This window comes from Hemitrygon akajei, chromosome 10 (genome assembly GCF_048418815.1).
Source record: "Hemitrygon akajei chromosome 10, sHemAka1.3, whole genome shotgun sequence".
Taxonomy (NCBI): Eukaryota; Metazoa; Chordata; class Chondrichthyes; order Myliobatiformes; family Dasyatidae; genus Hemitrygon; species Hemitrygon akajei.
The window spans coordinates 135,802,502-135,829,173 of NC_133133.1; the positions used below are offsets into that span (position 1 = coordinate 135,802,502).

Below are 26,672 nucleotides of genomic sequence, written 5' to 3' on the forward strand. Positions count from 1 at the left end.
CATTCACCGGGCTCATTCCTGGGTTGAGAGAATTATCCTTTCGAGAGTCGTAGAGTCAAAGAACAGTACAGCACAGAAGCAGGCTCATCCATACTGAACCATTAATCTGCCTAGTCCCATCAACCTGCACCTGGACCATAGCCCTCCATACCCCTCCCATCCATGTACCTATCCAAATTTCTCTTAAATGTTGAAATTGACCCCATATCCACCACTTGCCCTAGCAACTTGTTCCACACTTCCACCACCCTGTGAGTGACAAGGTTCCTCTAACTATTTTAACATTTTGCCCTTAACCCAAGACCCCCAGTTCCAGTCTCACCCAACCCCAGTGGAAAAAGCCTGCTTTCACTTACCCTATCTATACCCCTGATAATTTTGTAGGCCTCTATCAAATCTCCCCTTGATCTTCTCCATTCTAGGGAATAAAGTCTGAACCTATTCAACCTTTCCCGATAACTCAGTCCTCAAATCCTGGCAACATCCTTGTAAATTTTCTCTACACTCTTTCAATCTTATTTACATCTTGAAAGGATCTAGTGCTTTCCCAGCGTATATGATGAATGAACTCTTCTCTGGCTTCTAGCCCAGAAGAGGAATCAATTAAAACTGACATTTCGATGCCAACTCTGCCATCTTCATCAGGGATGATGCCTGGGCATGTCTAGTCCGGTGTTATTTATACCCCATAATAATCAATCAGGACGGATGGACTATGGGTGTGTAAATACCACCAGCCTAGACTTGCCCAGGCATCATCCCTGATGAAGATGGCAGAGTTTGTCATTGAAACGTCAGTTATAATCAATACCTGAACCCAGCTGGAAGCCAGAGAAGAGTTTATTATTTACATTTTCCTGTAAGTAAGGACCGAAACAGGACAGAATACAGCAAATTAGGCCTCACCAATGTCTTATACAATTTCAATATAACATCACAACTCCTATACTCAATACATTGACTTATGAAGGACAATGTGCCAAAAGCTTTCTTTACAACTCTATCTCCCTTATGACACCTCCCTCAAGAAATAATAGATCTGAATTCCCAGATCCCTCTGTCCTACTGCACTCCTCAATGCCCTGCCGCTCATTGTATATAACCTACTCTCATTGGTCCTGCCAAAGTACATCTCACACTTGTCTGCATTAAATTGCATCTGCCATTTTTCAGCCCATTTCACCAGCAGGTCCAGAACCCACAGCAAGTTTTGATGGTTTTCCTCGCTGTCCACTACAAACCCAATCTTGATGTCATCTGCTAATTTGCTGACCCAGTTTACCACATCATCATCTAGGTCACTAGCAAACTACAACAGATACAGCACCGATACTGCAGCACGCCAATAGTCACAGGCCTTCAGTCAGGGAGGAAACCATCTATAACCACTCTCTGCCTTTCTGCACAAAGCCAATTTACTACCTCATGTTGAATGCCAGCCTTCTTGACCAACCTCTCATGTGGGACTTTGTCAAAGAGCTTGTATAAAGTCCATGAAGTCAACTTCCCCTGCCTTGCCTTCATCAACTTTCCTGGTAAAGTCTTCAAAAAACGTTAGACATAATTTATCCATGTTGACCATCCCTAATCAATCCCTGTCTATCTAAAGACTTCTATATTTATTTTTTTATTTATTGAGCTACAACATGGAACAGACTCTTCTGGCCCTTCAGACCCTGCCACTCAGCCACCCCCTGATTTACCCCTAGCCTAATCATGGGAGAAATTATGATGCCTAATTAATCTACCAACCGGTATGACTTTGGACTGTGGGAGGAAACCAGAACACCTGGAGGAAACCCACATGGTCACAGGGAGAACATACAAACTCCTTACAAACAGCAGTGGGAATTGAACCCAGGTTGCTGGTACCATAAACAGTTGTGCTAATCACCGTGCTACCGTGCTGCCCTCTGGTCCCTTCGAATGCCTTCCTATAACTTTCTGCTGATGCGTTCACCAACCTATAATTCCAGGCTTATTCTTAGAGGCTTTCTTAAACAACAGAACACATTGGCTATCGTCCAATTCTCTGGCACCTCACCTGTGGCTAAGGATGTTTTAAATATCTCTGCTTGGGCTCTTGCAATTTCTGTACTAGTCTCCCCTGGGTCCAAGGGAACACATTGTCAGACTCTAGGGATTTATCCATCCTAATTTGCATCTAGACAACAAATGCCTCCTCCTCTGTAATCCATATGGGATCTATGACCTCGCGGATGTATTGCCTCACATCTATAGACTCTGTGTCCCTCTATCCACTTGCATCTCCTCCATCACTTTGACTCCGCGTATGGATTACCACGCTGATCTTCCAGAAGGCCAATTTTGGCCCTTGCTGTCTTTTTACTTCAAATCTGTATAGAAGACCTTAGAATTCTCCTTCACTTTGTCTGCTAGAGCAACCTCATGACTTCTTTTAGCCCTCCTGATTTCCTTCATATATTTATTGTACTCCTCATGTACCTTGTTTGTTCCTGCCTCCCTATAACTGCTATGCAGCTCTTTCTTTTTCTTAAGCAGGGCCTCAATATCTCTTGAAAACCAAGGTCTCTAAGCCCGCTATTCTTGCTTTTTATTCTGACAGGAACGTATAAACTCTGTACTCTCAAAATTTCACTTTTGAAGGCCTCCCCCTGACCAAGTACACCTTTGGCAGGAAATAACCTGCCCAACCCACACTTGCCAGATCCTTTTTGATACCATTAAAATTGGCCTTTCTCGAATTTAAAATCTCAACCCCTGGACCAGACCAATCATTTTTCACAATTACCTTGAAACTAATGACATTGTGATCACTAGATGCAAAGTATTCCCTATGCAAACTTCTGTCACCTTCCCTGTCTCACTTCCTAATTGGAGATATAGTTTCACACTCTCTGGACCAATGGTTTGAATTATATTTTTTGGAGTCGTTAAGAACGGAAATTGAAATTGACCTTATGCAAACATGTTAGATACTCTGACACAGTAGATGTCGAGAGATTTTTCATCAGAGTCTCAGACATACTTGGAAAGTAAAGGGCATCATACAAATGTGGCAGTGCTACACTCACGCCCAGAAGTGTCTCCAACATACCAGCAGTACGCAGCCATTGGTCCAAGATAAAACACTGTGATGTTGGGAGATTTGAGAGCTACAGTGTTCACTTGATATTACCCTTGGATTATTACCATTCACTGCCTGGTCCCTGCCTTATGGTGTTTCAGAGGGCAGATTGGAAAAGATCAAGTCCCAGTACAATGCAGCACAGGCACAGGCCCTTTGGCCCACCTTGCCTGTACCGAACATGATGCCAATCGAACTAATCCAATCTGCCTTCATATGACCTATATTCCTCCAGTTCCCTGCCTTTTCAGATTGTCTGTCTAAATACCTCTTAAACAACACTATTATGTACGTTTTTACCACCTCCCTGGCAGCATGTTCCAGACATCGGTGTGAAATCAAAACATGCAGCCCAAATCTTTTTTGTCTGCAGTCCTGATGAAGGGTCTCGGCCCGAAATGTCGATAGTGCTTCTATCTATAGATGCTGCCTGGCCTGCTGCATTCCACCAGCATTTTGTGTGTGTTGCTTGAATTTCCAGCATCTGCAGATTTCCTCGTGTTTGCCCAAATCTTTTCTCAACTTTCCCATTCTCAATGTAAACCTCTGCCCTCTAAGATCCCACACTTCCATCCTTGGAAAAATGATTCTACTGCCTTATACTTTTATAAACTTCAATCAGTTTACCTCTTAGCTTCCAGTGCTTAAGTGAAAATCTAACTTTGGCAATCCTCTTCTTATTAGCTAATATTCTCCAATCCAGGCAGCATCCTGGTAAGCCTATTCTTTACTCTCTCCTAAGCTTTCACATCCTTCCCATAGTGTGGCAATGAGAATGGTACACAATGCTCAATAATTGGCATTGCCTTTGTAAAGCCCAACTAGCGAAGATAAGCATACTGTAATTCCTTCTTTACCACCTTATCCACTTGTGTTGCCACTTTCAGGGAGCTTTGGATTTGCAAAAAAGGAAAAATAAAAATGCAACATCTGTACCAACTGCATTGCTTTAAGCTTATGCAAATTGTCAGTATTGGTTGGGTTACGGGTTGCCTTCATCACACCTAAATGATAGAGTCAGAGACAGGACTCTTGGCCCATTATATCTGTACCAACCATCATACATCCATCAAATTCCCCTCTCATTCTGACAATAATAACCTTAACCTACCAACCAATCAGCGTAGCCTGTGCCAATAGTGTGTGTAGCTGACAACAAATCAGCAGATACAGTTCCTGCTCCAAGCCCCATTCTGAATGTGTTGATGCTGATTTTCACTGAAATAACGCATCGCCCACTGCTGCTTAGGTTAAATCCATTCTATGAAAAGGCAATGGCCTAAGTCAAAGCAATTTATTAGGGCAAGAGTTACTAATGGAAAGGGCACACTGTAGGGTGAGGTTGTAGGGTGGTATGGTAGCGTAGTGGCTAGCACGCTTTACAGCACCAGCGACCCGAGTTCAGCTCCTGCTGCTGCTTGTAAGGAGCTTGTACGTACACCCCATGACCACTTGGATTTCCTCCGGGTGCTCCGGTTTCCTCCCACATTCCAAAGACATACCAGTTGGTAGGTAATTGAAGCAGAAGAATAGCCCTTAACTCGGCAGTGCGGTTATCGGGGCACTGTCATGACGGTGTTTCCATAGCAAGCTATTCTTGTTTTTACTAGGCCGAATTGCTAGCCCGATGCTCAACCCGACTTGGATTCGAACTCGGGAACCATATAACCATAAAACAATTACAGCACGGAAACAGGACATCTCGGCCCTTCTAGTCCGTGCCGAACACTTACTCTCACCTAGTCCCAACCTTCGCTCCGGAGTCCAGCACTGATATTGCAACACAAGTGGGACAGTTAATAGGTAATTGGTCATTGTAAATTGTTCCCTGATTAGGCTAGAATTAAATCAAGGGATTGCTGGGCAGCGAGGCTCGAAGGACTGGAAAGGCCAATTTCATGCTTTTTATCTCAATGAATAAACAGATAGAATGATTTTTTTCACACATTTTGTGCCCAATAGGCAGCCTGGTTAAAGGGTCAGATGGAAAAGCCAGCAACTGAAGAGGTTCTCGACGGAAGGATCTGGGGGAGGGAGGCAGCAGGAGACGGGAGTCAAATGTGGTCTGATGGCTGAGTGCAGGGTGTGCGGGGAAAATGGGTTGGGAATTCCAGGACACATTTACAATTGGGCGAGAGGAGGGCAAAGAGAGTGCGAAGTATGTCGGGGGTAGCCTATGGGTGGTCAGCCCACAATCAGTGCTGCAGCAGTGGTCACGTTACTTTCACTGACTGAGGTTCCCCGACATAAAGCAAGAAACCGCACACACACACACAGACTAAAAATGAATGGTGTAGGAATGAAGGTATACGTCCACTGAAATGCTGTTAACGACATAGACTGCTCCTGAGCTTGAGTTGTACTGTTCACAGTCCATTGAAGCAAATTGGATAATCTGACATTGGGTTTGAATTTACAAAAATTCAGCCTCTCACTTAACCCAAATCCACTATCCCTAAGGGTTAAACCTCACCCAGTAATTCTATCTCTTTCTTAGCATGAATTGACTTAAAGCACTTTCTGTTTCTCAGAACTGATAAGTGGTCGTTGAAGTGAAATATTCACTCTGTTTCTCTCAACAGCCATTCCTTCAGGTGAGGGCAGGGAGTTTTGTAGATTAAATTGGAGATTCTGAATATATGTCTATCAGAACATTGTTTTTGTCTTCTTTTCATTTTTCCATCCAGTCTATTTTTCAAAATAAATGCATGGTTTGAGCCACTGTTGAATGCTGAATTGCATGTCTGGGTGGCTTAACCATCCGTGCACTTAAAATTGTTTTGGGCGGTACTATTCTAAATTAATTTATTACAAGTCAAAATGTGCAAAAGTAAAATCAATTTTAAAATCTGGCAAAAAAGAATGTGTGTGAAAAAAAGAATGATGTATTAATTGAAATGCAATCTCATTTCTAAAAGATCTTGTCTTACTTGAGTGAATTTTGTGTACAAATCCAAATTCTAAACGGTGATGCTGACAGATGGCTTTATAAAGAAAAATGTGCTTGTAGTTTCTGTATCAGATTGATCAGAAGCCTGGTTGATTTCATCAACTTTTCCTGCAGCTGTTTTCCAAGACAATTTATTGTAAAATGTTGTGTCCACATACACAGGCTGCCAGAATCTCCACATCTTGGAATTCTTGGATAGAGTATTTCTGTCTGTTAGGTATTTGTGAAAACCTAACAGACTCTTTTAGAAACATGAACACAAAAGATTCTGCAGATGCTGGAAATCCAGAGTAACACACACAAAATACTGGTGGAACTCAGCAAGTCAGGCAGCATCCATGGAATGGAATAAAGTGTGGACGCTTCAGGCTGTGTCCTCATGAAGGGCTTGGCCTGAAACATCCACTCTTCATTCCTTTCTGCTGATGCTGCATGACTCATTTGTAACAGTTTTGCTTCTGGAGTTCTATGTTAATGGGAGCCTGAGGTTTGGCAGATTCTTCACTGCAGGACTGCCATCTCTTAGACAATGCGTGGTACCCTTTTGGTACTATTGAAAGAAGAACAAGTTTTCCCACTTTCCTGCCAAATTTTACCCTCAACCAATCTAGTTAACTCATCATCCAGTTTTATATTTGAGGGGCGTTTCTACAGGCAAATTGCAAGCCATGTATTTTTCTGTTACAACATGTCGCAACTTTACAAGTATTTCATTGGCTGTCAAGCACTTTCATACATTTTGTGAATATTAAAGGTGTCCTATAAATGCAAGTACTCTTTTTCTTTTTGAAACAACAACTTCAAGCTATCACCTTTCTGCAAGAAAATGAACCTAAGGGTTCGATATGGTGATATATATGTACTCTGATAATAAATTTACTTCAAACTTTGAACTTTAAGACTCCATGGTTTGATGTCACTATATTTGATACCATACTTCATTTTGGCGGTGGCTTGTCTATTTTCAATTAAACATGAAAGACAAAAGGGGAGAAAGTTAGGCTTATTGAATAGTTTTCAAAGAGCAGACCCAAGCACTGTTCCAAATGGCTTTTTCCACGAACTCTACAAATCTGGCTTTATTTTGATTTTGTTTTTAATTTAGAAACAAGAAGTTTGTCAGAGTGACCGTGTATGTGGGAAGATGAATTATTCTGTTGTGACTTCTCACTCCAGCTCTTCTTGTATCTTTCCTCATGTAGTTGTCACTCCCTGCACCCTATGGCCCACGACTACTATGAAGCTAGTGATTACCTTCCCAACTTGGCACAGGATGGTGACCGAGCTGAAGAAATGGAATATGAGGTAACACAGTAATCAGTTTGGAGGGATAAAAGCTGACAAGATTGGTAACTGTGTCTCAAAGTACTTTTTAACTCTCTTTAATGATGCTCTGCCATCCTCTGTGGAATTCATTGACTAAGCCAAATTGATTGGACTTTTTAAAAAAAAATACCATTGTTACAAGATAAGTCAGCTTATGTGTGTTCTTTAATCAATTGGGCTATCTACTAAGCCAAATGAAACATTTAAAAAAAAGAACAAGCAAAAAGCAACTGATTATGTTTCCATATTCTCCAAAATGCATAATTTTTACTGCAGAGCTCATTCCATTTGCAATGTGGTCTATTAGAGCCTTTTTGTTTGACTAGTTTGTAATCACTGTTTGCCAGGTAACATTTTAATGCACTTTTCACAAAAACTGGCACTCTGAAGCATCTTATCAGATTGTAAAGTATACGTTAACATGACAAAGCAATGTAGTGCTAATTTTGATATTAGTTGCTAATAATGGGAAGGCTGTGTATTGTAGGAGGTCTGAATAGCAGTTGAGCTTCTGTTCAATAGCCAGTAATCTCCACTAATCGCACCATCACAGTCATTAATTTAACATCAGCTGTGGTTTTACTGCCTGAGGCTAAACCTCCTGACTGGAATAAAGAGTGTTTGACATAAACTTTAAATAGAAAAGTGCCCTTTTCAGGGAGAACCCTCTTCAAATAGCAGGGTGAATAAAACATTTTATAGCAGCTCATTCCACAACAGAAAGACCTGAAATTGACAAGGAAAGGGAAATGATTGTACTCTTATGAGCGATGGCAAGAGGCGAGATTCTTTTTATCATTTTGCATGGTGACAACTTTGAAATTGTTCTTCGTTTTAATAAAGGAAGGTATTTGTCAGAACGGGCCACGAATATCTCCAGTCGTTTGACAGTTTGCCTAATGCTGGCAGTTTTGCATTCAGGAGCACAAAGGAAAGGGAAAAATGCACTGGCATTCCAAGAACGCTACAAAAATAATGGGTGATTGTTAATGAGAAAATTTGTTTGCCAAAATTTCTTGCTACAGAGGTTGCATTATTTGGCCAATTGCTAGTTCATCTACTTCTAACTTCAAAAAGATGTTGAGTGTGCTAAACAAAAAGCGGTGCTCCCCACAGGCAGAAAGGTGAGCAAGATGGATGGCTGAGGAGGTCTGGAAATGGAACGGCCTACCATGGCATCTCGGCACGTTCAGTGAGAGAGCGGTTACAGATGGCTGCTCAAGGAATATAATATCTGCCTTGGACACTGCAGGAATGATGACAGAGTGCAGTGCTATAAATTGAAAAGACCGCTTTTTTTCTTCATTGTCTTACCCACCTGGCCATATATATTTAAGACAGGTGTTCAAGTGAAGAGAGGGCGAGCAGTTATCACATCCGCACTGTTCCATTCAACAACTCTTCTTTTAAACTGGGTCTATTTATATTGAATAATGGCTCTTAGTTTTTCCCAATGTGTTGTCAAGGTCAGCATACTTTGTCTTTAGGTAAAAAGTAGGTTAGTGGAAAGGGTGTGGGTTCAGAATGGATGGAGCAGACAGTATGCTTAAAAACAGTGCAGGAATTACAGCATCGGACTTAATTTTCCCGACTTTAACCTTTGCAAGCTCAGTGCTTCCGGTATCGATTATCTCCTAACCTGAACCCTGCCCAGTGATTTTCTTTCAGCTCCTGAAGGCTCCATCTACATTGTCTCACAGCTCCGCTGACCCAGGTTCCGTTGTTGTCGCTGTGCGGAGTTCACGCGTTCTCCCTCTGACTACGTCGGTTTGCTCTGCGTATTCTCGATTCCTCCCACATCCCAGGGACGTGTGGTTTTGTCAGTTAGCTGGCTGTAGTAAATTGCCCCAAGAGTTTGGCGAATGGTTGAATCTGGAGGCAGGATGAATAAAATGGGATTAATTAATGAGTGTAAATGGGGGCTTGAGGGACAGCATGTTCTAAGTGGGCCAAAGGGCCTTTTTCCATGCTGTTTGACTCTGCTGAGTTTAGCACTCCTGAAACCTAATGATGAAAAGTATTTGCTTTGTTGGTTTATTTTATGAAGTTGGGAACCTCCCCCGTGTAGATGAAGAAAAAGAGGATTCTATTGCCTTAAAATGAAGATTTATTTCTGTGGTCTGTAGGACATGAGCAGCTGCAGTGAGCCCTTTGGAAGAGAAATGACTACATTCCTAACTCAGCAGTTCATTCACTTCCTTCTCTGACTTGCCAAGATTGAACAGACTCACGCCGTTTTTGTCTTTCTTATTTTTCAGCAGAGGTGTCCGCATTCACTGTCAAAAAAGGAAGCAGATCCACTTTTAAAATCAGAGCTGGTTTTATTACAGAATACCAAAATCACTCAATTTTCATAAATATTAATTCTAGCATTTAAATTTAATAGCAGTCTAGACACTGATGTAACAATTAAGAGGCATTCATTTGTAATTTGTGGCTGGACATTGATTTAGCCTCAGTATGAAGCTTTCCTTTGTTATAGAACAAAATGAAATCTCATAATTTACTGTTAAACTAACACTAGTTCTAAACAAAGATGGTAGACAGTCTTTTAACCCAGTGAACAGTCAAGCCACATGGAGCAGCTCAGAGTGATGTTTATGGGTTAGCTGACTTCTGACATAGATGTGTGAGGAATGAAACAAAATGGCTTTGAGTTAAGGGGTCACTGGTCACTGCTCTCAGACAAAAATGGGATTGAGTGTGGTACCCTCAGCCAATTGGTCACTGTTGTAGTTGACTCGTTACAGATGGTCTCTTGAATATGTGGGCTTATTCTTTGTTTGCGAGATGTTCTGGGGTTTAGATGTTTCAAAAGACACAGGGAGGGATATGAATGAGATAGGGGAGTGGCATTGCTAATCAGGGATGCATCGCAGCTACAGAAAGACAGGAGGTTATGGAGGGATCATCTAAAACATAGAAACAAAAAACCTACAGCACAATACAGGCCTGTTGGCCCACAAAGCTGTGCCGAACATGTACATACTTCAGAAATTACCTCGGGTTACCCATAGCCCTCTATTTTTCTAAGCTCCATGCACCTCTCCAGTCACCTCTTAAAAGACCCTATTGTATCCGCCAACTCCACCATCGCTGGCAGCCCATTTCACACATTCACCACTGTGCGTAAAAAAAAACTTACCCCTGACATCTCCTCTCTACCTTCTTCCAAGCACCTTAAAACTGGTGCCCTCTCGTACTAGCATTTCAGCCCTGGGAAAAAGCCTCTGACTATCCACACGATCAATGCCTTTCATCATCTTATACACCTCTATCAGGTCACCTCATCCTCCATCGCTCCAAGGAGAAAAGGCCGAGTTCACTCAACCTATTCTCATAAGGCATGCTCCCCAATCCAGGCAACATCCTTGTAGATCTTCTCTTCACCCTTTCTGTCGTTTCCACATCGTTCTTGTAGTGAGACAACCAGAACTGAGCACAGTACTTCAAGTGGGGTCTGACCAGGGTCCTATATAGCTGCAACATTACCTCTCGACTCTTGAAATCAATCCCACAGTTGATGAACGCCAGTACACTGTATGCTTTCTTAACCACACAGTCAACCTGCGCAGCAGCTTTGAGTGTCCTATGGACTCTGATCCCAAGATCCCTCTGATCCTCCACACTGACAAGAGTCTTACCATTCATACTATATTCTGCCATCATATTTGACCTACCAAAATGAGCCACGTCACACTTATCTGGGTTGAACTCCATCTGCCACTTCTCAGCCCAGTTTTGTATCCTTTCAATGTCCCACTGTAACCTCTGACAACCCTCCACACTATCCACAACACCTCCAACCTTTGTGTCATCAGCAAATTTACTAATCCATCCCTCCACTTCCTCATCCAGGTCATTTATAAATATCACGAAGAGAAGGTGTCCTGGAACAGATCCCTGAGGCACACCACTGGTGACTGACCTCCATGCAGAATATGACGCGTCTACAACCACTCTTTGCATTCTGTGTGCAAGCCAGTTCTGTATTCACAACGCAATGTCCCTTTGGATCCCATGCCTTCTTACTTTCACAATAAGCCTTGCATGGGATCCAAGGGTACCTTACCAAATGCCTCGCTGAAATCAATATACGCTACATCTACTACTCTGCCTTCATCAATGTGTTTAGTCACATCCTCGAAAATTTTAATCAGGCTCATAAGGCATGACCTGCCTTTGACAAAACCATGCTGGCTATTCCTAATTATATTATGCCTCTCCAAATGTTCATAAATCTTGCCTCTCAGGATCTTCTCCATCAACTTACCAACCACTGGTCTATAATTATCTCTACCCACTTTCTTGAATAAGGGAACAACATATGCAACCCTCCAGTACTCCGGAACCTCTCCCATCCCCATTGATGATGCAAAGATCATTGCCGGAGGCTCAGCAATCTCCTCCCTCTCTTCCCACAGTAGCCTGGGGTATATCTCGTCTGGTCCTGGTGACTTATCCAACTTGATGCTTTCTGATAGCTCCAGCACATCATCTTTCTTAATGTCTATATGATCAAGCTTTTCAATCCGCTGTAAGTCATCCCTACAATCGCCAAGGTCCTTTTCCGTAGTGAAGAAAAGTATTCATTAAGTACCTCCGCTATCTCCTCTGGTTCCATACTCACTTTTCCACTGTCGCTCTTGATTGCTCCTATTCTCTCACATCTTATCCTCTTGCTCTTCACATACTTGCAGAATGCCTTGGGGTTTTCCTTAATCCTGTCCGCCAAGGCCTTCTCATGGTCCCTTCTGGCTCTCCTAATTTCATTCTTAAGCTCCTTCCTGCTAGCCTTATAAGTTTCTGGATCTTTATCATTACCTATTTTTTTGAACCTTTCATATGCTTTTCTTCTTGATAGATTTTTAACAGCCTTTGTACACCACGGTTCCTGTACCCTACTATCCTTTCCCTGTCTCATTGGAACGTACCTATGCAGAATTCCATGCAAATATCCCCTGAACATTTGCCATATTTCTGCCGTACATTTCTCGAGAACATCCGTTCTCAATTTATTCTTCTGAGTTCCTGCCTGATAGCTTCATATTTCCCCTTACTCCAATTAAACACTTTCCTAACTTGTCTGTTCCTATCCCTTTCCAACTCTGTGGTAAAGGAGGTAGAATTGTGATCACTATTTCCAAAATGCTCTCCCACTGAGAGACCTGACACGTGACCAGGTTCATTTCCCAAGATCAGATCAAGTGCAGCCCCTCCTCTTATAGGCTTATCTACATACTGTGTCAGGAAACCTTCCCGAACACAGCTAAAAAGCTCCACTCCATCTAAACCCCTTGCTCTAGGAAGATGCCAATCAATATTGGGGAAATTAAAATCCCCCATCACGACAACCCTGTTAATACTGGACTGTTCCAGAATCTGTCTCCCTATCTGTCCTCGATGTCCCTGTTACTATTGGGTGGTCTATAAAAACACCCAGTAGAGTTATTGACCCCTTCCTGTTTCTAACTTCCAGCCACAGAGACTTCATAGACAATTCCTCCATGACTTCCTCCTTTTCTGCAGCTGTGACACCATCTCTGATCAGCAGTGCCACACCCCCACCTCTTTTGCCTTACTCCCTGTCCTTTCAGAAACATCTAAAGCCTGGCACTTGAAGTAGCCATTCCTGCTCCTGAGCCATCCAAGTCTCTGTAACGGCCACAACATCATAGCTCCAAGTACTGATCCACGCTCTGAGCTCTACCACTTTGTTCATGATGCTTCTTGCTTTTAGATAGACACATCTCAAACCATCAGTCTGAGTGCATCCTTTCTCTATCACCTGCCTATCCTCCCACTCACACTGCCTACAAGCTTTCTCTATTTGTGAGCCAACCGCCTCTTCAGTTTGGTTCCCACCTCCTAGCAATTCTAGTGTAAATTCTCCCCAATAGCCTTAGCAAACCTCCCCACCAGGATATTGGTCCCCTTCAGATTCAAGTGCAACCTGTCCTTTTTGTACAGGTCATGCCTGCCCTCAAAGAGGTCCTAGTTAACCAGAAATCTGAACCCCTGTCCCCTGCTCCAATCCCTCAGCCACACATTTATCCTCCATCTCACTCTATTCCTATATTCACTGTCATGTGATGCAGGCAGTAATCCCAAGATTACTACCTTTGAGATCCTGCTTCTCAGCTTCTTTCCTAAATCCCTGTAGTCTGTTTTCAGGACCTCCTCCCTTTTCATACGTATGTTGTTGGTACCAATATGTACCACAACCTCTGGCTGTTCACCTTCCCACTTCAGGATATTGTGGATGCAATCAGAAACATCCCAGACTCTGGCACCTGGGAGGCAAACTACCATCCGCGTTTCTTTCCTGTGTCCACAGAATCACCTGTCTGACCCCCTAACAATAGAGTCCCCTATCACTGCTGCCATCCTCTTCCTTTCCCTACCCTTCTGAGCTACAGGGCCAGACTCTAAGCCAGAGGCATGGCCACTGTTGCTTTCTCCAGGTAGACTGTCTCTCCCCCCCCCCCCAACAGTAGTTAAACAGCTGTACTTGTTGTCAAGGTGTACAGCCACAGGGGTACTCTCTAGTATCTGACTCTTGTGCTTCCCTGTCCTGACTGTTATCCACTTAGCTGTCACCCGAAGCCTGGTGTGACAACTTGCCTATAGCTCCTCTCTATCACCTTCTCACTCTCCCTGACCAGACGAAGGTCATCGAGCTGCATCTCCAGTTCCCTAACCTGCTCCCTAAAGAGCTGCAGCTCGATGCACCTGGTACAGATGTGGCTGTCCAGGAGGCTGAGAGTCTCCTGGACAACCCACATCTGACACTTAGTCCAGAACACCAGCCTCACAGACATACTTCCTGTTTCCATTCTTCACAAGTAACTTATCTCACCTTGACCCGTTATCACTGAAGCCCTGTTGAGCCAAAGCCCTACTACTCTGACTCCCTCTGCTCCATTGCCCGCTCTACTGAAGGATTTCTGATCTACTACGTGGACAGACTGACTAGAGGAGAGGGCACACTAGATCTACTGTCCCATTGAGATGGAAGGATCCATGTTTGACAAGAGAGGTCAAGAGGAAGAAGGACAGGACTCTTGGGAGTTATAAGGTAGCCAAGAAAGTCTTCAGAAGGATCTTGGAAGAGCTAGAAGGGACATGAGAAGGCTTTGACAAGTAGGATAGTGGAAACCCCAAAGCATGCTACACATATGTAAAGAACAGGAAGATGACCAGAGTGAGAGGAGGACTGATCAGGGATAAAAAAAAAGAAATGTGCCTGAAGTCCGAGGAGGTAGGGTAGGTCCTTAATGAATACTTTGCTTCGGCATTCATAACTGAGAGGGACCTGGACAAATATGAGGTCAGCATAGAATTGGCTAGTGTGCTGGAACATGTCAAAGGTATGAATAAAGCAATGTTGGAACTATTCAAAAGCATTAAGATGGATAAGTTCCTGGAACCGTACGAGATATACTGCAGATTAATATGAGAAGAGAGGGAAGATATTGCTGTGCTTTTGGTGATGATCTTTGTTCTTCACTGACCACAGGAGATTGGAGGATGGCAAATACTTTTCCTCTGTTCGAGAAAGAGAGTAGGGGTAACGCTGTGAATTATAGACCAGTGAGTCTTGCGTCAGTGGTGGGCAAACTATTGGAGAGGTCTCTTAAAGTCAGGATTTACAAGCATTTGGAGAAACAGATTGATTAGGATAGCTATCATGCTTCGTGAGGACAAGTCGTGCCTTATGAACCTGATTGACTTTTTCAAGGAAGTAGCAAAACAACTAGATGAAGGTAGAGCTGATAATATGGTGTATATAGATTTTAGTGAGGCATTTAATGAGGTTCCCCCATGGTAGGCTTATTCAGAAAGTCAGGAGGCAAGGTATCCAGGGAAACCCAGCTGCGTGAAATCAGAATTGGCTTGTCCACCCAAGATAGAGGCTAGTAATACTTGGAGTGGATTCACCCTGGAGGTCCATGTCTAGTGGTGGTCTGCAGGGATCTGTTCTGGGACCCATGCTCTTTGTTATTTTTCTGTATGAATCAGAAGAAGTTGTTGAAGGGTGGGCTCGTAAGTTTACAGATAACTCAAAGGTTGGTAGTGTAGTGGACAGTGTAGAAGGTTGTCATAGGTTACAATGGGACATTGATAAGATGTGAAACTTGACTAACAACTGCTAGATGGAGTTCAATCCAGAAAAGTGTGAAGTGATACACATACTTTATGATAGAGCACGAAGTTAATGGCAGGATTCTTAGCAGTGTGGAGGAACAGAGAGATCTTGAGGTCCAAGCCAATAGATACCTCAAAGTTGCTGCACAAGTTGATAGGACGTTTAAGAAGATGTTTGGTGTGTTGGCCTCGTTAGTCAGGGGATTGAGTTCAAAAGCCACAAGGTAATGTTTCAGCTCTAAAAAGCGGGTTAGATCACACTTGGAGTATTGTGTTCAGTTCTGGTCACCCCATTACAGGAAAGATGTGGAAGCTTTGGATAAGGTGCAGAGGACATATACCACAATGTTGCCTTTATTAAAGAATATATCTTATGAGGAAACATTGTGTGAGCTAAGGATTTTCTCTTTGGAGTGAAGGAAGATGAGAGGAGAATTGATAGAGGTTGTTAAGGTAATAAGATGCATAGTGGAGTGGACTGCCAGTGCCATTTTTACCCAGGGAGGCAATGGCTAATAGGAGAGGACCTACTTCCAAGGAGATTGGAGGAAAGTATAGCAGGGATGTCAGAGGGAGATTTTTTTTACACAGTGAGTGGTAAGTGCATGGAACACATCGTCAGGAGTGGTGGTAGAGGCAGGTACATTAAGGACGTTTAAGAGACTCTTTGATGGGCAGATGGATGAAAGAAAAATTGAGAGTTATGCAGAAGGAAAGGGTTAGATTGATCTTCAAGTAAGTTAAATGGTGGGCACAATGTAATGGGCCAAAGGGTCTGTACTGTACTGTTCCATGTTCTGTATCCAAAAAAGGACACCATCATCTTGAAGGACGAAGAGAAAATCACTGAGATACTGTCCATTCTCCATGAAAATCATAACTATTAAACCATTTTTCTTGATGGAAAAATTATATTTGCAACTATTCTCAACAGTTTTATAAAATGGTGAATCATTCCCCTCCCCAATGATAGGCCACCTCTAAAAAGGTCAAAGAATAAGTTTTCCTCGCCCACAGCCTTAAATGATAGTTTTGTCATGTAGCATGTGGGGAAAGTGCAGAGACAAGTGGGAATCAGTCCTTGCAAATAGAAACATGGAGGAGTCTGCTTTGTGAGCTGTTCTAAGACTGAATGTTGAAGGCAAAATTAAATTTAAAGCACTTTAGAACGGTGCATACATCCTAAAGTAGATTTGACAAAATATAAATAAAACCTTTCTTGAAAAGGGCTTTAGAACTTTCATGGTTTTCACTTTCTGCATTACAGAGACACTTTGACAGAAGGATATTATTTGACAAATTTTGCCTTCTAACAATTTTTGCTTTCAGTCAGTAAAAACGCAGGCGCCACAAAGTGTATTCAGTGGAAAGTTTGAAGAAACATAAAAACTCTGGAATAATGAGCACAATAGTATCAATAGAGGGAGATAGAAATGAGAGGATGCTATGAGACACAGTTCAGAGCAAAAGGGAGGGAAATATTGTCTAACGGACAATCAAGCTGTAGTGAGAGCAAGTATTGGCAAAGCTTCTGTAATCAAGGCTTTTATTTTGCGAATGAATGTCCTTTTTCATTAGTGCCAAGAAATCTGATTTATTTTCTGAAATTAGAAATAAAACTGCTATTATTGTTTATTGGTTTAATTTATTCTTCCAACCTTTGTGCTTGTTCACACAAGAGGTAAGCAAGCTTCCTAATGAATAGGCTCAGCTTGTTATCAGCATACCCTGGTGCTACGTGAAGATTAGAGGAATCAGATGAATTAATTGCTGATGATCTGCTTTGCACAAATAAAAGGAGCGAATTAAAAATATGTTAATTTGCCAGCTCCATATATCAGAGCCAAAAACGCAGCCTTCTCTGGTTAATTGTGCAAAGCAGCTGGAAAAAGCGATGCATTGTGTTGTTGGAATGTTTATGCTCCGTAAATTATGCCTGTGTTTACAATCGCTCTCTGCAAAATGCTGACATTCAATGCACCTGTGACAGTTGTCATCCATAGCTGTCACTGGTAATGAATTTCCCAATTTACCAAGCTGCTTCTCACCCCTCAGTAGTATGCGTGTCACCAGCTGTGGGGAGGGGGGGGGGGGGAAGGAGGTGAGTGACAGACAGGAAGCACAAACAAATATGTCAAGAGTTCTCCAGATTTATTTCCTTTCAGGACCTGTGTGGAAAATATTTAAGAGTCAGAAATGCCTGGCATATTTTGGCCAACCACAGGGAACTGAGAATGGAGCTGGTTGGGGCGAGCAGATTGCTTTGTGCGTCCCACCGAATGTAGGGAAACTCTACATCTGTGCGTGTGAACAGTGGCATTCCATTACTCCTCTGCCTACTTCAGAGATATTCCTGTGCGTTTCACATTTCGCTTTCTTTCACTTCGTTTTGTTTTAGCACAGTCTCTTTTTTTCTTCTCTTTCTTTTTGTTACATTGCTCCTTTCTTTTTCTCCTCATCTTTTTCTTTTCCATTTCATTTCATATTCACTTTCCTTTCAATTTTTCTATTTTCATAGCTATTCTTTCATTCTTCTGCTCTCTCCTCCTTTACCTTCTTTCCATTTCTCCACTGCTGATTCTCCCTCCTTTTGTGTTACTATCCTCCTCCCCATGTCTCACTTCCCTTTTCCCCAGCCTCCATCCTTTGTCCATTTCTCCTTCATCCTCCTGCACTAATTGCAGGGGACGATGTCCATTGCCTGGTGTGTAATGACTTTGTAAGCCTGGTTATAAAGAGGAGCTTTTCCCTTTATATTGTCAGTTCTTGGCTCGAGCCGTTCAGCGGCAATGTGCAATTTTGTACTTTATTTGCCATTTTGCACGTCAACACAATCTTCGACATGTCAAATTAAATGAACACTTCTGCTCAGAGCTGATTTATATTCAAATTTGTTTTGTCACTCTATAGACTGAATCTGGACTGTAATGGCTTAGTGATTTCCAGATTAGCTCTCTGTCATATTGCAGCCTACGTAATTGGAAGAGAAAGGCCAGCGTTAATTATGATCCTGGATGCATCCATCATTGTTTGAAGCACACACTCCCTGTGATTGGGGGCAGCTCATGAGAGTGAGTGAGTGACTGACTGACAGAAACCACTGTCCAGGATTCCCTTCCTCTTTAATGTTCCAGTGGGAAGGGTTGAAGCCACAATTTAGTTGCAACTTGTTGCTCAGTCGTTTCCACTTGGATAAACTAAGATTTTCAATCAGGCAATTCTGCTATTTGAGTTTGAAAATTAGTCAAAATATCTAGCAACAGTGCCTTGAAAAAAGCAGCAAGGTGTGAGGTCCAGAATACCATGTTGGTGCCATTGGAAAGCAGCCTGCAGATTTTCTTTAATCTTGACAATTATTGATCTGCCTTATTTTGATGAATCATGGTATAATTCTGGTAAATTGGCTTATCATTATTACATGTACTAAGGTGCAGTGGAAAAACTTCGTTTTGCATGCCAATTAAATAGATCAAAAATGGAAGGTTATGAAGGACAGAAGGGCTAGATTTATTTTAGTTAAAAGCTCGGCACAACATCGTGGGCCAAGAGCTGGTAAGGGGCTGTAATGTTCTTTGTTTTATCTTTTCATCACATCTGCACATTGAGGCACTACGACAAAAACAATAGCAGAATGCAGAGTAAAGTGTTACAGTTGCAGAATAAAGTGTTATAAGTACTGAAAAAGTGCAATGCAGGCAGACAATAAGATGTAAGGCCAAAACAAGATTGATTGAGGGGTCAAAAGTCTATCTTATTGTAGTGAAGGATCATTCATAGTCTCATAACAGCACGATAAAAGCTGTCCTTGAGCCTGCCTCTCTCACTCCCCCATTCACCTCCACCTTCCCCTCCTCCCCTCTCACCCACTCGGTCTCACCCCTTCCCTCTCACCCCCTCCCTCTCCCTTCCTCCTCCCCATCTCCCTCTTCTCCTCCCTCTTTCCCTCTCCCCTCCCCCTCTCCCACTCTTCTCTCTCTCCACCACTCCTTCTCACCCCTTTCCTCTTACCCCCTTTCCCCTCACCCCCATAGAACCATAGAACATTACAGCACAGAAACAGGCCTTTTGGCCCTTCTTGGCTGTGCCGAACCATTTTTCTGCCTAGTACCACTGACCTGCTCCCAGCCCATATCCCTCCATACACCTCTCATCCATGTACCTGTCCAAGTTTTTCTTAAATGTTAAAAGTGAGCCCGCATTTACCACTTCATCTGGCAGCTCATTCCACACTCCCACCACACTCTGTGTGTAGAAGTTCCCCCTAATGTTCCCTTTAAACTTTTTCCCCCTTCACCCTTAACCCACGTCCTCTAGTTTTTTTTTCCCCGAGCCTCAGTGGAAAAAGCCTGCTTGCATTCACTCTATACCCATCATAATTTTATATACCTCTATCAAGTCTCCCCTCATTCTTCTACGCTCCAGGGAATAAAGTCCTAACCTATTCAACCTTTCTCTGTAACTCAGTTTCTCAAGTCCCGGCAACATCCTTGTAAACCTTCTCTGCACTCTTTCAACCTTATTAATATTCTTCCTGGAACTCGGTGACCAAAACTGCACACAGTACTCCATTTTCAGCCTCTCCAATGCCTTATACAACCTCACCATAACATTCCAACTCTTATATTTAATATTTTGATTTATAAAGGCCAATGTACCAAAAGCTCTCTTTACAGCCCTATCTACCTGTGACGCCACTTTTGGGGAATTTTGTATCTGTATTCCTAGATCCCTCTGTTCTACAGCACTCCTCAGTGCCCTACCATTTACCTTGTGTGTTCTACCTTAGTTTTCCCTTCCAAAGTGCAATACCTCACACTTGTCTGTATTAAACTCCATCTGCCATTTTTCAGCCCACTTTTCCAGCTGGTCCAGATCCCTCTGCAAGCTTCGAAAACCTTCCTCACTGTCCACTACACCTCCAATCTTTGTATCATCAGCAAATTTGCTGATCCAATTTACCGCATTATCATCCAGATCATTGATATAGATGACAAATAACAATGGACCCAGCACTGATCCCTGTGGCACACCACTAGTCACAGGCCTCCACTCAGAGAAGCAATCTTCCACTACCACTCTCTGGCTTCTCTCATTGAGCCAATGTCTAATCCAATTTACTACCTCACCATGTATACCTAGCAACTGAATCTTCCTAACTAACCTCCCATGTGGGACCTTGTCAAAGGCCTTACTGAAGTCCATGTAGACAACATCCACTGCCTTCCCTTCATCCACTTTCCTGGTAACTTCCTCAATCTCCTTTCCCCTCTCCCCCTTTCTCCTCCCCCCTTCCCCCCTTTCCCCTTCCCCCTCCCCTTTCCCCTTCCCACCTTTCCCCTTTCCCCTCCCCCCTTTCCCCTCCCCCCTTTCCCCTCCCCCCTTTCCCCTCCCCCCTTTCCCCTCCCCCCTTTCCCCTCCCCCCTTTCCCCTCCCCCCCTTTCCCCTCCCCCTTTCCCCTCCCCCCCTTTCCCCTCTCCCCATTTCCCCTTTCCCCCTTTCCCCTCTCCCCCTCTCCCACATGAGATTCATAATCCTCTGTCTCATGTTCCTCTGAGCCAATTCAGGGACTGAACAAGTTACTAAACTCACAGCATTTATTGTACAACCCTTCATACTGTGTGAAAGGTTGTGAAGGGCCACCAGCTTCAAGATGTTGACATTTTGAAATAAAAATAGTGTATGCTGTAAATACTCAGCAGGTGAGGCAGCTTCTGTGAAGAGTGAAACAGCTGAACATTGCAGGTCTGTGACCTTTCGACAGAACTGAGAAAGAGAATGAGAACTAGAACGAGGATACCGTCTCTAATGGAATAAGACCCACAAGGTGAATGTGGCTGTTAGGAGCATGGTCTTCTTGGTGTTTATGTTGCTAACAACAGAGCTCTGGTGCATGCTGGGCAGACAAATGGAGAAAGATGAAACTGAGCCAAAATTGCTGATGGGTGACTGGCAGATATGCTTCAAAATGTGGCTTTCATGAATATTGGATACAATAGGATCTTTTAAGAGTCTCTTAGATAGGTACATGGAGCTTAACAAAATAGAGAGCTCTGTGCTAGGGAAATTCCAGGCAGTTTCTAGGGTAGGTTACATGGTCGGCATAACATTGGGCACTGAAGGACCTATAATATGCTGTAGATTTCTATGTTCTGTGTTCAGACTTTCTTGTACTAGATCCATCTTGGTACTGGGAAGGGTGAAAGCGTAGGGTTAATTCTCTGAAGGCAAACCTGGACGCTTTTGCAGGGAGGTCTTTGTGTGCAGTAGGTGGAGATGCGAACCATTTTGACAGTGATACTCGTTCTCCACAAGGCGAGCAAAATGAATCACATGCATTCCACAAGCAAAGGGACGGGTAAATGGAGCTTCAGGATTGTGAGCAGATTTTGTCTCTAGTTAAGAGGAAACGTGTTATTAAACTAGGAAGAGTACGGAAAAGATTTACCAGGACATTGACTGGATTTGAGAGCCTGAAAATGAGGAGAGGTGGTGTAGACTAGAGCTGGGACTAGAATTTAGGAAATTGAAGGAATGACTGGATAGTGATAAATAAGATCATAAGATAAGATAAGCAAGTCTTTTTCCCGGGGTGGATGTGCTAAAAAGCAATTCCATTTGGAACAGGGTTCAGAGTCTGAGAAATCCAGTCTGTTCTTTCATTCTTTGAAACTATGGCGTTACAAATCTTGTCAATTTATCACCATTATCTGACCGGTCATGAGGTATAACAGCAGACCATGATATTAATCTGAAAAACAGTTTAAGACTATTGAATTAGCCTAATTCAGTTGAACACAAGTTTCAAGATGGAGCATTCTGTATTCTGTTTCTGGTTTCATACCCAGTGCCATGGAAAAACGGGATCAAGGAGTGCAAATGCGTAGTTAACAGAAAGAGGTGTTGAGGGTAGATAGAGGTGAAGAAGGCATTTGACACACTGGCCTTCATCAGTCAGGGCATTGAGTACTGGAGTTGGGAAGTTATTTTTCTGTTATATAAAGACACTGGTGAGACCATTATCTGGAGTCAACAGATTTTGTCTCCGGTCAGAGGGAAGATGTTATTAAACTACGAGGAGTGCATAAAATATTTACCAAGTTGTTGCCCAGATCTGAGGGGCTGAATTACGAGGAGAGGTGGTGTCCACCAGGAGTAGGGCTGGAATCTATGAAATTGAAGAATAACTTGATACAGATAATAAGGTCATAAGATAGGCAAGATGAAGTCTTTTTCCCAGGGAGGATATGATAAAAACAAGACGGAATAAATTTATGATCAGAGCCAGATTTAATAGGAACATCAGAGGCAGCTTCTTCACACAAAGGGCAATGTGTATTTGGAATGATGGTTGAGGCAGTGCATTAACAGCATTTAAAGGTCATCTAGATGAGCACATTGATAGGAGAGGGTTATGGACTAAATGCGGACGAATGGGACTGGCTTGTGGGGCAACACAGTCGGCATGGACGAGTTGAGCCAGAAGGCCCATTGCCATGCTGGTCAACTCTATGACTGTACTCTGATAAACATTTTTTAGCATGCGTAACATAGGTAGTTGAGCGGGAGAGCAGCAGAAGGACCTGTGTGTGTCAATATAAGAAAGGGCTCTGCTATTGAAAGTGAACTGTTCAAGGTCTGGCGCGTGACCAAATGACGCCAACCACAGACGGAGTGTGCGCTGACTGTAGACGTGAGCTAGCAGCTGACTTCTGCGTCTCACTCATTCATACCTCTCGTATCCACTGGGATTCCCCATGGCGACCGCAGTGTCTGAGACCATACTCCATGGTTGTACTTTGTATCCAATGGAGTGGGATGGTACGTGAGAACCGAGGCTTGTGCTCTAATTCATTGCTCAATTAATGAGCCGGATCATTAATGGCCCCTCAAACCTGTTTTGCTATTCAGTAATTTCATGTTGACCCAGCCTTTTCCTCACCATTGCTTTTCCATATCTCTTAGCTCACATATGGTTTAATACCCATTCATTTCTATCTGTATTCATTCAGTGACTCCATCTCCACATCTGCTTGGGTTAGAGGATTTGCAGAGAAACAGCTTATCTTCTCTGAGGTTACAGTCCCTTTTCCTGCAACTAGTTTCCCTGTTCCTCCAGGGGAAACATTCTCTCATCATCATCCAACCCGTCAGTCCCCCTCAGAATCTCAGATAATCCAAGAATACCCATGGCCCTTGATTGTAACTCACCCAGCAGTGAAAATATCTTCATAATTATCCCTCCTTAAGATCAAAATGAGGTTGTTAGAACTGACATATGTTGTGAAACTTGTACAGTGCAATACTTAAAAAGTAACTATAAATTACACTAAGGAATATACAGAACAATTAGTACAAGAAGAGAGTAAAATAGTGAAGTAGTGTTCATGGAGTGTTTAAGAAATCTAAAAGCAGGGAAGAAGAAGCTTTTTCTAAAACAGTGAACGTGAATCTTCAGGCTCCTGCATCTCCTCACTGATGATAGTAATGAGAAGAGGGGATGTTCTGGATGATAACAGTCCCCATGGTAGTCGCTGCCTTCTTGAAGTGCCACTTTTTGAAGACGTCCTTGATGGTGGGGAAGCTAGTGCTCACGCTGGAACTGGCAGAGTCTACAACCTCTGTAGCTTTTTCAATCCTCTGCATTGGAGGCTTCATACCAACCGGCAATGCAACCACTCTGAATGGCCTCCGTGGTACATCTGTAGAACTTTGGTAGCATACCAAATTTCCTCAGACTCCAAATGAAGTATAGCCACTGGCATGCCTTTTCTCATGACTGCATCAATAGATCCTCTGAGATGCAGACATCCAGGATCTTGAAGCTGCTCACCCCACTGCTGACCCCTCAATGAGAACTTGTGTATGTTCTCCCACTTCTCCTTCCCTAAACCCACAATGAATTCCTCAGTCTTTTTGATATGGAGTCCGAGGTTGTTGAGACTCCACTTAACAAGCCAATCTAGATCTTAATTATTTGAATAAGTTCACTGCTCATTTTTTTCTAAACTCCACAGTATACAGACCCAAACTGACTAGCCTCTCGTTATAATACAGCCATCTGATCTCAGGATTAGCCTGGTGAATAGGCTTTGGACTATCTCCAATGCAACTATGTCCTTTTTTTAGACAAAGGGACCAAAAACTATGCACAATATTCCCAATCTGGCCCTAACAACACTCTACACAATGGTAACAAGACCATCCTATTCTTAAAGTGTAATGGCTTCAGAACAAAGAGCAAAATACAAACCCCATTTCCAGAAAAGTTGGGATATTTTCCAAAATGCAATAAAAACAAAAATCTGTGATATGTTAATTCACATGAACCTTTATTTAACTGACGAAAGTACAAAGAAAAGATCTTCAATAGTCTTACTGACCAACTTAATTGTATTTTGTAAATATACACAAATTTAGAATTTGATGGCTGCAACACACTCAACAAAAGTTGGGACAGAGGTAAAATAAGATTGAAAAGTGCACAGAATATTCAAGTAACACCGGTTTGGAAGACTCCACATTAAGCAGGCTAATTGGTAGCAGGTGAGGTATCATGACTGGGTATAAAAGTAGCGTCCATCAAAGGCTCAGTCTTTGCAAGCAAGGATGGGTTGTGGCTCACCCCTTTGTGCCAAAATTCATGAGAGAATTGTTAGTCAGTTCAAACGGAACATTTCTCAATGCAAGATTGCAGAGAATTTAGGTCTTTCAACATCTACAGTACATAATATTGTGAAAAGATTCAGAGAATTCAGAGACATCTCAGTGCGTAAAGGGCAAGGTTGGAAACCACTGTTGAATGCGCGTGATCTTCGAGCCCTCAGGCGGCACTGCCTAAGAAACCGTCATGCTACTGTGACAATTATAGCCACCTGGGCTCGGGAGTACTTCGGAAAACCATTGTCACTTAACGCAGTCCGTCTCTGCACCCAGAAATGCAACTTGAAACTGTATTACGCAAGGAGGAAGCCATACATCAACTCTATGCAGAAACACCGGCGCCCGAGCTCATCTCAGATGGACCGAAAGACTGTGGAACCGTGTGCTGTGGTCAGATGAGTCCACATTTCAGCTAGTTTTCAGAAAAAACGGGCGTCGAGTTCTCTGTGCCAAAGTTGAAAACGACCATCCTGATTGTTATCAGCGAAAGGTGCAAAAGCCAGCATCTGTGATGGTATGGGGGTGCATCAGTGCCCACGGCATGGGTGAGTTGCATGTATGTGAAGGTACCATTGACTGTGAGGCGTATATTAGGATTTTAGCGAGACATATGTTGCCATCAAGGCGACGTCTCTTCCCACAACGTCCATGCTTATTTCAGCAGGACAATGCCAGACCACATTCTGCAAGGGCTACAACAGCGTGGCTTTGTAGACACAGAGTGCATGTGCTTGACTGGCCTGCTGCCAGTCCAGATCTATCTCCTATTGAAAATGTATGGCGCATCATGAAGAGGAGAATCAGACAACGGAGACCACGGACTGTTAAGCAGCTGAAGTCTTATATCAAGCAAGAATGGACAAAATTTCCAATTGCAAATCTACTACAATTAGTATCCTTAGTTCCAAAACGATTAAAAAGTGTTATTAAAAGGAAAGGTGCTGTAACACAATGGTAAACTTGCCTCTGTCCCAACTTTTGTTGAGTGTGTTGCAGACAGCAAATTCTAAATTTGTGCATATTTACAAAATGCAATTAAGTTGGTCAGTAAAACTATTGAAAATTTTTTCTTTGTACTTTTGTCAGTTAAATAAAGGTATGAATTAACATATCACAGATTTTTGTTTTTATTGCATTTTGGAAAATATCCCAACTTTTCTGGAAATGGGGTTTGTATTATTTGCCTTTTTAACCACTTGTTGGACCTTCGTACTAACATGTGATTCATGCACTAGTACATCTAGATCCTCTGAACTTCACTCGTTTGCAGTTTCTCTCAATTTAGATAATTATCTGCCTTTTGATTCCTCTTACCAAAGTGTATGACCTCACACCCAAGCATGTTAAATTCTATATGCCAGGTTTCTACCCAGCCACTCCATTTATCTATATCTCTTTGCAGAGTCCGATTCACATCATGACCTTCCACCTGTCTTTGTATCGTAGACAAACTAGGAAACCTAGCGTCTTGTTTCTTCC

General features: G+C 42.8%; 1 protein-coding gene across 4 annotated transcripts in view; it reads left to right on the top strand.

Annotated features, from left to right (window-relative positions):
* LOC140734702 (PDZ domain-containing RING finger protein 4-like) overlaps window positions 1-26,672 on the top strand; it is a 465,241-nt gene that overhangs the window by 414,030 nt on the left and 24,539 nt on the right. For all 4 annotated transcript variants that reach the window (XM_073059028.1, XM_073059030.1, XM_073059031.1 and 1 more), the window contains one exon: window positions 7,262-7,364. In XM_073059028.1, coding sequence (XP_072915129.1) covers window positions 7,262-7,364 — 103 coding nt within the window. The remainder of the gene's footprint in view (window positions 1-7,261; window positions 7,365-26,672) is intronic.